The 12,558-nt window shown below is 43.2% G+C and overlaps 5 protein-coding genes across 5 annotated transcripts; 3 read left to right on the top strand and 2 right to left on the bottom strand.

Annotated features, from left to right (window-relative positions):
* Positions 1-3,295: 3,295 nt before the first annotated feature.
* On the top strand, positions 3,296-4,165 carry LOC117591534 (dynactin subunit 5). The gene is made up of 3 exons (XM_034284826.1): positions 3,296-3,436; positions 3,523-3,822; positions 3,885-4,165. Exons 1-3 carry the CDS (start codon positions 3,389-3,391, stop codon positions 4,098-4,100), a joined length of 564 nt encoding a protein of 187 aa, XP_034140717.1. The 5' UTR covers positions 3,296-3,388; the 3' UTR covers positions 4,101-4,165.
* Positions 4,166-4,175: 10 nt separating this feature from the next.
* Positions 4,176-4,990, bottom strand: LOC117591533 (ankyrin repeat domain-containing protein 49). Its single transcript, XM_034284825.1, has 2 exons — positions 4,769-4,990; positions 4,176-4,688 (listed from the first exon to the last, which is right to left on the bottom strand). Exons 1-2 carry the CDS (start codon positions 4,902-4,904, stop codon positions 4,177-4,179), a joined length of 648 nt encoding a protein of 215 aa, XP_034140716.1. The 5' UTR covers positions 4,905-4,990; the 3' UTR covers position 4,176.
* Positions 4,991-5,027: 37 nt separating this feature from the next.
* Positions 5,028-5,742, top strand: LOC117591535 (protein Dr1). The gene has a single exon (XM_034284827.1). The coding sequence runs from the start codon at positions 5,110-5,112 to the stop codon at positions 5,659-5,661; it is 552 nt and encodes a 183-aa protein (XP_034140718.1). The 5' UTR covers positions 5,028-5,109; the 3' UTR covers positions 5,662-5,742.
* On the bottom strand, positions 5,676-6,810 carry LOC117591532 (probable tRNA(His) guanylyltransferase). Its single transcript, XM_034284824.1, has 2 exons — positions 6,535-6,810; positions 5,676-6,477 (listed from the first exon to the last, which is right to left on the bottom strand). Exons 1-2 carry the CDS (start codon positions 6,758-6,760, stop codon positions 5,735-5,737), a joined length of 969 nt encoding a protein of 322 aa, XP_034140715.1. The 5' UTR covers positions 6,761-6,810; the 3' UTR covers positions 5,676-5,734.
* A 3,063-nt stretch (positions 6,811-9,873) lies between these two features.
* On the top strand, positions 9,874-11,388 carry LOC117591540 (mRNA cap guanine-N7 methyltransferase). The gene is made up of 2 exons (XM_034284834.1): positions 9,874-11,050; positions 11,107-11,388. Exons 1-2 carry the CDS (start codon positions 9,895-9,897, stop codon positions 11,187-11,189), a joined length of 1,239 nt encoding a protein of 412 aa, XP_034140725.1. The 5' UTR covers positions 9,874-9,894; the 3' UTR covers positions 11,190-11,388.
* Positions 11,389-12,558: the final 1,170 nt, after the last annotated feature.

Below are 12,558 nucleotides of genomic sequence, written 5' to 3'. Positions count from 1 at the left end.
ATTTTTTGCGCGCTTTTAAATTGATTTTGGGATGCTTTGACTAGTAAAAAGTGCGGAAAACATTGAGAAACTTGCAGATTAATCGTAGATCGATTTCAAATTTTAAATAAAAGTAAAAATATGAAATTAATGGGTCGAGGTATTTCAATTAATTGCTAATGCATGTTTTTTGATAGTTGAGTGAAGTTTTTAATTGTCTAATGTTTTGTTCGTTTATATTTTTAGCTAACAATTGCACGTGTGTTCTGTGGAATATTACTTTTGCACAGCACACCACTTCACAGAGGTTCAAGTTATATGTTATTAACTAATTATTATAGAATCATGTGGTGTTAATGCTTTTAGCCCGTTTTTGTCCTTTTCGAATAATTTTAAATTTTGCAGAAGCTTATGAGTTCACTCATGCAGCGCTGCTGGAGGTCTGGACCAACAACAATCGTGAATCAGACGCAATAAAATGTTATAGTTTAAAGAGTATTGACAAACACTGACTAACTAAGAAGAAACTATTACAATTCAAACGAAAATTATCCAATTTATTACTTAGTTAAACAAGTACCAATCGAAATGCAATTGTACGTTGGAGCGATTCCAATCAAATTACTTTTAACCAAACAATCAGTCAATCAAATATATTTTTTAGTTCTAAAATGTTTTAAAATATCTTTTATCATAATTAATCTTTTAAATACATATTTTTATACCCGGTACTCAACGAGTAAATAGGGTATATTGTATTTGTGCGAATAACGGTTGTATGTAACGCACAGAAGGAAGCGTTTCCGACCCCATAAAGTATATATATTCTTGATCAGCATCAATAGCCGAGTATGCTCACACTGAAACCAGTGTATTTCAAAAATGAGCCACGCCCCTTCCGCCCCCGCAAAAGGGCGAAAACCTCCCAAATCTACAGTTTTGAAGATAAAAGAAAACTAAGAACGCCATTCCGTAGGAAATAGCCATATCTATCAGATAACCAAATTTGGATCTGATCGTATCCTTATTATAGCCACAATGGAGAAATTAATTTCCAGTGTCTAAACCCACCCTGTCCCGCAGCTTTTGTTGCTCTTTTTACATTCTCTCAATCACACTCTGCTTCTGCTTCACTCGGCCCCTGCCTCTGCCCTCCCCCTGGCGAGGACTCTTCCGACTCAAATATAAAAATTTTTTTTTTTGTGTGATGGCGCTGCCTCTGCTTTGCGTCTGCAGTGTGTGGGCCTAGGGAAGGGCGGCGAGCTAACGGAGCGTGTTGGTGTGAGAAGTGTTGTAGATGTAGATGACAGATGAAGAAAATATTTACAATTTGACAAAACACCGCTAAGGTGCAGATGCACTATTGTCCCAATGACCAGTTTTGGTGGCCAAAAGCTAATTTTTAAAAGTTAAAACCAATACTCGGTTTTTAACGCTCTGTTTTAGAAATATAGTGACCATCAAAGTTGCGTACAAGAAATTTTCATGGATAGCGCCACTTTCGAAAAATCTGCTGTGAAACCTATCGGTCATTATTGCACAGAATGTGCACGGAAAAAGTACCAATTTTATTTATGTTTTAAATATCTCATAAATTGGAAAATACGATTAACTGATCCAATTTTTTTGATGCATTTTATTTAGTAAGCTTTTTACTACGTGTTCTGTATTGTGAACGATAGATGTAGTCCTGAGTGCCGGGTATAAAAGTTGTGATGCGTAAGAAGCGTCTCACACGTCCCGTTTTTTATAATAAATACGACGTAAATGGGTTCCTATTCGTATCGGGCGGGAGCTAGGCGGGATCCAAAAGACTAAATTTTTTCCGAAATTCCACTTTACTCTAACGAACATTCATGCCTATTTGTAGAGCTCTAGCTTTATTTTTTGATTAATGCCAAAAACGGGCTTTTTACCCATGGTGCACAGGTCAGAATTAATTTATTCTGAGTTAACCGAACATGCAATAAGTAGTAGGGTGGTGTGGGCCAATAAAAAAAAACAGTTCTAGAAAATCCCGCTACATATTGTTTAACATATTTGAACGCCAGTTTCTTCATGTTGCCAAAAAACAGACCCGGCTGGGCCGTTAACAAAATATTTAAAGGTGTTTTCCTTTTGGGACCAAGTACTGCTCCACAGGGTCGTGCCAAGGGGCGATGGCGACATTTTGGACTCGAAACTATACAATTTTGAATAGGAAGGGAAGGGTGCTTGGATTTGACGTTTTACAACTTTGCCACGGGAGCAAATATTCCTTGGCACGGCCTTGCTCTCCAACAATCAAATAATTCTGCAGATGTTGTTCCCAGACTTATGCAAATTCTCTGTCATATTTTCAAACTGCGGAATATACAAAGGGTATTGTTTCATGGGTTTCCATAAATGAACAGACAAACGACGGTCCTGGTTTCTTTCCTGCCGGTATGGGTTTAATCAAAGTTTTCGGCGCTAATGAAAGAGCCGCCAATCCCACTTAAAGCAATCTCCTGCTTTAGCATTCAATATGTTATTAACCCTTTATTCAATTTTCACACATTTTAAAAAAGGTTAACAAAACAACACAGATGCCTGAGAAGTGTAACCGTACGGAATGCGGCTCTGAGTACTAGGCTTAATACATAATTTAATAATTTAATAATTACATACATTTAGAAAATACATTCGAAAACATACTGAAGACTAGACTCCCTTGCTTTCAGAAGGGGTGATTTAAATTAAAAATTAAAAAAAAATATATATTACAAAGTCATAAGGTACACAATCTAATAAAAATGAGTATTTAAAATAAGCCAAATTGGTTCTTCAAACGCATTAAATTAGTGTTTCAGTGTTAAAAGTCTTTGCAAGCTAGTAATATCAACGAGAAGGGACGTGTGAGACGCTTCTTACGCGTCACAACTTTTATACCCGGCACTCAGTACTACATCTGCACCTTTGCGGTGTTTTGTCAAATCTTACATTTTTTCTTCATCTGTCATCTACATCTACCACAATTCTCACACCAACCAATTTCGATTAAATTAAAAAAAAAAAAAAAAGTCGATGCAAAATTTGGTGGCTCTAGCTTTCATGGTCTCTGAGATCCAGGCGCTCAAAAGACGGACGGACAGGCGGACGGACAGACAGACATGGCTCAATCGACTCGGCTATTGATGCTGATCAAGAATATATGTACTTTATGGAGTCGGAAACGTATACTGGGCATGAAAAGAACATCAAAATTGAGGAATATAATTTAAGACTATGGCATATTTACGGTATATTTTTAAAATGAGAAGGTATATTTTGGTATATTTTTTTAGGATTGGACGGTATATTTGTAGTTAATTCCGCGGTCACACTGACTAGTTGGCAAGTGCAACAAAAAAAACAAATTTGAAGAAAAACCGAATAAAACGACGAAAGAATGGAAATAGGGGATACGTACTACAGCAAAGATGAATACGTGGAGACGGCAAGTAGCTAAAATTATCCAAGTATCCCTTGGGAACAAGATCAATTGGATGACTTCATCATGGCCAAACCTTTTTTTGTTTACAGGCGTCTGGCAACAAAGTGAGCCGCCACACAGTGCTTTGTGGATCACAGAATATTGTACTGAATGGCAAGGTTATTGTCCAGAGTGGCGCCATCATTCGTGGCGACTTGGCCAATGTCCGCGCGGGCCGCTATTGCGTGATTAGCAAGGATTCCGTGATCCGACCCCCGTACAAGCAGTTCAGCAAAGGCATTGCTTTCTTCCCTATGCATATTGGGGATCATGTATTTGTGGGCGAGGGCGCTGTGGTGTCTGCGGCCTCCGTTGGCTCATGCGTTTATATAGGCAAGAATGCGATTATTGTGAGTATTTAGCGGGTTGTCTATAGAAAGAGTTTCCCAAATTTGAACACCTTTCGACTCAGGGTCGTCGCTGTGTTATCAAAGACTGTTGCATTATTGAGGATGGTGCGGTGCTGCCGCCTGAGACGACTGTGTCCAGCTACATGCGGTACACGGCCAAGGGCACCATTGAGGGCGGTCAGGGAAATCCCTACTTTGTGCCCGCCGCCATGCAGGACGAGATGGTAAAATATACAAAAGCATTCTATGAGCATTTCGTGAGGACACCAGCCATCTGAAGGGGGGATCAATGAGATTCGATTTGAAAAAATGTATATTAGGTATTATATTTATGATGCACTTATTGCTAGTTGTTTAATCTATCAAACCCGTTTCGCATTCGAAAGCCTCGTGGGCGATCTCAAAGATGGGATAGCTCATGCCCGTGCGGCGGGCTATGACCGCAGCCATCTCCTCTGAATTGTTCTCCTTCTTCGACTGTACATTGCGGTCCAGCAGCAGCGTTGTGGCAGTGTTCCTGCAATTGGACACTGTGGCTGCAATGTGCAGTGGCGTCTGCTTGCCCTCCGACTCGGCATTGACATCGGCGCCAAACTGCAACAGAATCTGAGCAACATCGGCGTTGTTCCACTTGCAGGCAGAGTGCAGCGGGGTCCAGCCCAAATCGGTGCGGGCATTCGGGTCGGCCTTGTGCTGCAGCAATAGCTTGGCAATGTCCGCAAAATTGTTGTATGCAGCCCGATGCAGTGGACTGTAGCCATCGCTGTCCCGGGCATTGACGGCATCCGGGTCGAGTCGGAGGATTTCGCGCACCTCACTAATGCGATTTTCGTTGACGGCCCACAGAATCATACGCTCTACGCTTGCTGAGAGTGAGTGGATGAGACCCATTTAAAAACAAAACAAAATTGCAGAAGATTTTAATCTTAATTTTTTGTTAGATTACCCTGTGGATTCTTGTCCTCCTCAATTAGTTCGTCAGCGTCGTCGTCCCAGCCGCTTACAAACATGCCGCGCGGCACCTTGGCATGGCGCAGTTTCTCAACTTGAGATTTTTCGTCATCCGAGTCGTAGTCGTCCATGGTTTAAAGTAGTTTTTAATATTTTAAATATGCAAATCTTGTTTTGTCCCGTCTTTTCCGTCTGTTCGCTTCACAGCAGTCGATAGGTTTGACGCGCTATCGATATTTCAGTTTGGCATTAGCCAACACACTTTTGCAGCACTCTCAGCAAGAAGCATTTTCCACTAGTCTTGCTTGGTTTTTGTTTACACTTCCGAGCCAGACCATGTCCAATCCCCAAGAGGAGCTGCTGCCGCCTAGCGCTGAGGATGACGAACTCACTCTGCCACGCGCCAGCATCAACAAGATCATCAAAGAGCTGGTGCCCACCGTGCGCGTGGCCAACGAGAGTCGAGAGCTGATACTAAACTGCTGCTCAGAGTTTATCCATTTGATCAGCTCTGAGGCGAACGAGGTGTGCAATTTGCGAAACAAGAAGACTATCAACGCAGATCACGTCCTGGAGGCGCTGGAGCGACTAGGCTTCACCGACTACAAGCAGGAGGCGGAGGCAGTCTTGCACGACTGCAAGGAGGTTGCTGCCAAGCGACGAAGGCAAAGCACAAGGCTAGAGAATCTGGGCATTCCCGAGGAGGAGCTGCTGCGCCAGCAACAAGAACTGTTTGCCAAGGCGCGCGAAGAGCAGGCACGCGAGGAGCAGCAACAGTGGATGAGTATGCAAGCAGCGGCTATGATCCAGAAGCAACCTCACGCCGATGGCTCCATCGCCAGCAAGCCCAGTGAGGATGATGACGACGACGACGATGATGACTACTAGTATAGTTTTTTTTTTCGAGCGTGTGCTTATTGTAATTTTAATCTAATAATATATATTGCCATAAGATGAATTATCAGCTAATCCCGGCCAGATTCTCTGGATTCTCCTGTTCCTCCTGCTTCTCTTGTTTCTGCTCCTGTTTGGTGCTTAATTGCAAGTCCACTAGTCTGGGCAAGGCTTCAGAAGCTTTATAAGTGCCTGGAACATACTTGCCCAAGATTTCTGTGTGACTTTTCCAGAAGTGCGATGAGATTAGATCTTCGTGGAGTGGAACGATAGCCTTTCTGCCCTTTTCGTCATTATCTCCACTGCTTATCACACGCTTCCTTAGCAGTATCGTGCCCTTTCTGTACATGGCTGGCAGATTGTTGTAGTTTAAGCCAAACTCTTGAAATAGCAATTCATTTTTATCCGCCGATAAGGTGTCACGTAGTCTCTCCTCAGCCTTTTGATTGCTGAATCCCGACTCGAGAACCAGCTTCCAAAACGCTGTATTGTACAGATTATTCACATGCACATCGGCCTGCCGCCAACTCAGATAATCTCTTAGATTCTCATTCGATGGATAGAGCACCACGCGCCCATCAAAGCAAGGGGCGTAGGCCAGGGGCACGCTCATCCACTTGGTCCACTGCATCACATAGCTCGTGGAGAATAGACTGGTGACGTAGGTGAGTAGTTTCGCGGAGCGTCGCTTGAATGCCGCCGTCTCCTTGCGAAAGACGAACGAATATTCGTCGCTCTGGCCGAAGGCGAGGACAACGTCCGGGAACTCCTGCATCACAGCCGTGGCAGCCGCGTTCATTACATTGAGAGCTACAGGAAAAGGTTCAGCGAGTCATAAACTCCATGTTTAGTAGTTTTTTTGTTTACCATTCTCGTCGTTTGGCTTCTCAAAGTTGTGCGTCTTGGAGAATTTGTGAAATTTTTTGCCATCAATTCGAATAACAATCCACACATTGGGCAGAATGGTGTCGTCCTGCTCATATGTTTTCACATATTCATATCTGCTACAGGCCATTTTGCGTCTGTTTAGCTCTCGGCCAGTGGGTTTTACTAATAAATGGTTAAATTGATTAAAAAAGCAGATAAATCGCATTTAGATTTTCTTTTCGTCGGATTCCGCGTGAATTGGTAACAGCTGATTGGTGGTAACTTGGAGAACTATCGATGGCATTTTGGTGGTCGTATTTAGGTATATTAAATCCTTCTTAGCATATTTCGAATACGAAATTGAGTTCATTGTACATTTCCGTTATATTGGTATATAATGGTATACTTAATGAGTGTTATGATCCGCCTTTTTGCCGCCCTGGTCTATCGTTCCCGGCTAGCTCTCGGGGAAGTCAGGTGTGCTTTCGACCCGATAGCCAGGGGACGGATTTAACAAAAAAAACCTACTTTCTCGCGTGTAACGGACAGATCTCATTTTTTTTTACACGCGTCTACGTTGGCACTCTCCCCGGAGGGGTCAGTCGGTGTTTTCTTTGACCATTGTGAGTCCCTCCCATCCATGAGCGTTCAAAATGTTGCACGCTCCAGATTAATAAACATCTGGTTCCACTCTTCCGACCTCTCTCGTCCCACCCAATCTAATAAGCTCTACTCCATTTTCATTTTCTTTTCAAATTTTCAAATATACTTCAACATTTTGTTAATTTTTAATTTTATAACTCTACTTAATTCCTAAAAAATGTTTATACCTCGACTGACATTCACCTTGCGGTGAATTAAAAAAAAAATACACACCGATTCTATTTTTCTTTTGCCCGAGGTGGCATCCCCAATTTTAAGTAAACAAAGCTGAAAGTGGCATGCAAATTTAAATGATTAACTTAAAATTGAAGTGTCTGGGCACACTGCAAGCACGTGGGGAAAATAACCTCTACGCCAGGTAAGTATTGGAGCAAAGCTGTAACCAAGTTACATATTACGACGTGGCGATTTCCCCCTTGAAAGGCGGGTGGCCAAATAATTCCCCTCTACCTAAGGGTAGAGCGGTAACTTAAAACCTCAAAAAAAAAAAAAAAATGATTAACTTAAACTAAAAAGCACGTGGGGAACATAACCTCTACGCCAGGTAAGTATTGGAGCAAAACTGTAACAAGTTACATATTTCGACGTGGCGATTTCCCCCTTGTAAAGGCGGGCGGCCAAATAATTCCCCTCTACCCAAGGGTAGAGCGGTAACTTAAAACTTCAAAAAAAAAAAATTAAATAAATGTTGAAGTATATTTGAAAATGTGAAAAGAAAATGAAAATGGAGTAGAGCTTATTAGATTGGGTGGGACGAGAGAGGTCGGAAGAGTGGAACCAGATGTTTATTAATCGGGAGCGTGCAACATTTTGAACGCTCATGGATGGGAGGGACTCTCAATGGTCATAGAAAACACCGACTGACCCCTCCGGGGAGAGTGCCAACGTAGACGCGTGTAAAAAAAAATGAGATCTGTCCGTTACACGCGAGAAAGTAGGTTTTTTTTGTTAAATCCGTCCCCTGGCTATCGGGTCGAAAACACCCCTGACTTCCCCGAGAGCTAGCCGGGAACGATAGACCAGGGCGGCAAAAAGGCGGATCATAACAATATATGAATATAGGGTATCGAAACACCCATTCGCTTGGTTTTCAAAATTCTTTCAAGGATTTTCCCTCTTCTCCGTAGGTATTTTTCTCTCTCTCTCTCTTAAGGGATGTTTCTCCCTCGCAACATAGGAATTTGTCTCTATTATATTCTCACCTACGTGGATTTTGTTTCGCACTTACGTATTTTACCGTTGGCAACATACATTGTATGAGCCAGCAACATGCTGCGAAAAGTGAACTGCACTGTTCCCCAACATGGGCACATATGAGAAAATATGTTAATGTTCTTTCAATATCTTTAATATATTGACTTCATCAGCATTGTGGACAACAAAACTGTAGCAATCGCCTCGTGTGTTTCTAATAAACGCTCTATTATGAAGTATAAGCTGTTCCATTTTGTTGGTGTTTCCTGCAAGAAAGTGTGAGCGAAGTGCTCTGAGCCATTTGCAATTTTTATTGGCTATGTAACTTTGCTTAAAATATCTGACAATAGTCTTGCACTTTGTAAATAATGCTTTTTTTTTAATCCTTTTCCAGTTGTTTAAGTCCATCTTGGAACACCAAATGTATGGTGTGTTATTATGCCCTCCAAAATCGCTACTTTACACGAAGTTTCTTTGTACAAATCACGCATCATCACATCTCGTAATTGCGTTCGACTTGGAAGCTTGTAGCGGGAATCCATTACCTTTGAGTATTTAACAAACCCTTCGTTCTCCACTATATTGAATGGCTGCACATCCTTGGCAACCATTTCAGTCAACGCTTTATCAATATCTTTTTTTTTGCGTCGAGTTAGCGTCATACACCATTGCTCTTTTAAAATAAGAGTCCATAGATCGTACACTGGATCATGAAGCAACTATAAAGGAGCTTGAACAATGCTGTCAATAAGTGCGAGTGAAAGGGCTCTCGCTGTAAGAGTGAGTGAAACGACAATGGATTGTGCGCCTGAAGCACTGTGCTCGGGGGGGAAAGGCCCGAGGAACGCTTGCTTCATACACTGGATCAGCAACTGCTGCTAGAGGATGCCATCTATTCGTTAGCCACTGCGTTAGTAGACTCTCAACTTCATACAAGCGAAACGTGACCGCTCAATGTGCGTCTCGGAGTCCCAGGCCTCTGCCAAAGTCCCAGCAACAAGTATTAGTGCGTGTAGAACACACAGCTAGAAGCCCAAGCTACATGTGTATTAGTGCGTGTAGAGCACGCAGCACGTGGCAGAGGCCTGGGACTCCGAGAGGCACATTGAGCGGTGACGTTTCGCTTGCATGAAGTTGAGAGTCTAGAGTCAGGTGCATGGTTTCGTATGCTTTGTGGAATCGTTTTAAATTATCGCGCAAGTTTGAGGTATTGCCGCTTGTCTTTATTTATTTTTAACACTTCAAGCATTTTGCAATCTTTTTATCCTCAGACCTTTTAAAGTACTTCCAGACCTCAAAGAACTTTTTTCTTTTCCCTCATGTTGAATTCTTTGTGGCGGAATCATTTTCGGATTTTTTTTTAAAATTAAATCATTTGACAAGTTAACTATCGTTATACTATCGAACACTATCGAGACTTAAAACCATTGATAGTGAGCTAGGTCGATAGTGTACAACCGTCGATAGTACCGATAGTGCCATCGATAGTTCTCCACCTCTATTATGAGCATCAACTACGTAGAAAATGCCGCCGACGAAAAGTTTGCCCAGGCACACAAAAGCGTCAGCCTCTCCGATGACGAGGGCAGTGAAGGCAATGCAGAAACTTCGACTACATCATCTGCCCCAATAGATGCTGATCAAGAGGATGCGGCAGGTGGTGGTGGCGAGAGTGAGACACAGGAGGGCGGCCCTGCAAACACCCATGTTGTGGCCCATCATTACAACGAGCTGAAGGAGGGCGGGCGCAGGGATCGGCAAAAGTCCAAGATCTTCTTCATGCGCAACTTCAACAATTGGATGAAAAGCCAGCTGATCAACGAGTACATGGCTCTAATCAAGGAATCGAAGCGCGTGGGCGATGCCCTGCGGGTGCTGGATATGTGTTGCGGAAAGGGCGGCGACCTGTTGAAGTGGGAGAAGGCCGCCATTACGCACATAATTTGCACTGACATTGCCGAGGTGTCAGTGGAGCAGTGCCAGCGGCGATACCAGGATATATTGGAGCGCGCTGAGAAGTCCAAGTACGCCAACAAATTCACAGCCGAGTTCTTTGCCTGTGACTCAACGCTGGTGCGTCTTCGCGAGCGGTACAAGGATGTCACCCTGCAGCTGAATCTAGTTTCCTGCCAGTTTGCATTTCACTATTGCTTCGAGTCGCCCGGCCAGGCCGACTGCATGATGCGAAATGCGGCCGAATGCCTAGAACCAGGCGGCTATTTTATAGCCACCATGCCTGACGCCTTTGAGATAATGAGACGAAAGCGCAAAGCCGGTCCAGATGCCAAAAGCTTTGGCAACGATGTCTACAACATTAAATTTGACTGCGAGACGGATCCACTGCCGCTGTTCGGAGCGAAATATCAGTTTCACTTGGAAGGCGTCGTGGATTGTCCCGAATTTCTGGTCCATTTTCCCACTTTGGTCAAGCTTGGCCGCAAGTATGGCCTGAAACTGGTGCGGAAGACCACGTTTGCAGACTACTACAAAGAAGTTCTGCCCCATGGTCGAAATCTGTTGCAGCGCATGTCCGGATTGGAGTCTGTACAGCCTCAGCGCTATGGCAATGATGAACAATTTGCTCATGTCTCAGAATTTCAAGCATCCCAGCGAGGCAGGCCGCTGGGTACACTCTCAAAATCCGAGTGGGAAGCAACAAGTAAGTGTCGAAACAAATATCTGTATAGAGTAACCTTCTAACTTGTTTCCTTGTAGCTCTTTATCTGGTGTGTGCCTTCCAGAAATGCAAAAATACCTGGGATGCCAATGGCAAACCCTTATTTGAATTTGACAACTGAATGTAGCAACCACTCGCTCTTTCTTTAATTCTTTCCACATTAAGGTACTCGATCGCATGAACACCAATTAGCTTAAGGTTCAACCCGCATGTTGTCCAATGTAAAACAAATCTTAGTCTTTTTCAACTGTTTTGTAAAATGTTTTCACTCAAGAAGGTTGGCCATAGCATCATTTATAGAAATCAATTTATGCTTTTCTTTTATTTATTTAACGCAAGTGCAAAGAAATTATAAATATTCAATATAAAATGTATAATTATGCACATATATATTTTCCTGCAAAATTTCAAATTAATTTTTTTATACCTGGTACTAGAAGAGTAAATAGGGTATATTGTATTTGTGCACAAAGTAACACACAGAAGGAAACGTTTCCGACCCCATAAAGTATATATATTCTTGATCAGCATCAATAGCCGAGTCGATTGAGCCATGTCTGTCTGTCCGTCCGTCTTGTTGATCGCCTGGATCTCAGAGACCATAAGAGCTAAAGCCACCAACTTTTGCATTCAGACTTCTGTATGCTCACACTGTTATGCTCACATACACTCAAGTGTATTTCAAAAATGAGCCACGCCCTCTTCCGCCCCCGCAAAAGTGCGAAAACTTCCCATATCTACAATTTTGACGATACAAGAAATCAGATCACCAAATTGGGATCCGATTGGATAATTATTATAGCCACAATGAAGAAATTTATTTTCTTAAGTGGCTAAACCCACCCTGTCCCGCAGCTTTTGTTGTTCTTTTCACATTCTCTCATTCACACTCTGCTTCTGCTTCACTCGGCCTCTGCCCTCCCTCTGCCCCTGCCTCTGGCGACTTTTAACCCACCCCGTCCCGCAGCTAATATTTGCTTTTTTTTGTGTGCGGGCGCTGCCTCTATCTCTGCCACGAGGGTGCAGTCTAGGGAAGGGCGGCGAGCTAAAGGAGCGTGTTGGTGTGAGAAGTGTTGTAGATGTAGATGACAGTTGAAGAACAAATTTAAAATTTGACAACACACCGCCAAGGTGCAGATGTAGTACTGAGTGTCGGGTATAAAAGTTGTGACGCGTAAGAAGCGTCTCACACGTCTCTTCTCGTTTTTCCTGGATTTGCTAATTGTGGCCTGGACGTTGATATGCAATGACTGCACCATCAAGTGGCCCATGCGACACCAAGCCAAAGCCTGTTACGCGCGGAACTCAGCAGAACGCAGCCCTCCTCCCGCCCAACCGACCGAGGGGCGCTGCCGTATGACGCGCGGCGCGATTAACCGAACCGGTCGCGAGCATGCAGGAAAGATAGATGTTAGGCTAATATTCGAGGAAAATTAGAGCTAAACACAACTAGACTAGAGCTACTATAGCAAGCAACAATTACCAAAATC

The sequence above is a fragment of the Drosophila guanche genome, unplaced genomic scaffold, assembly GCF_900245975.1.
Source record: "Drosophila guanche unplaced genomic scaffold, DGUA_6, whole genome shotgun sequence".
Classification (NCBI taxonomy): Eukaryota; Metazoa; Arthropoda; class Insecta; order Diptera; family Drosophilidae; genus Drosophila; species Drosophila guanche.
The sequence above is the reverse complement of the archived record's forward strand: the minus strand, read 5'-3'. Positions and strand labels throughout refer to the sequence as shown.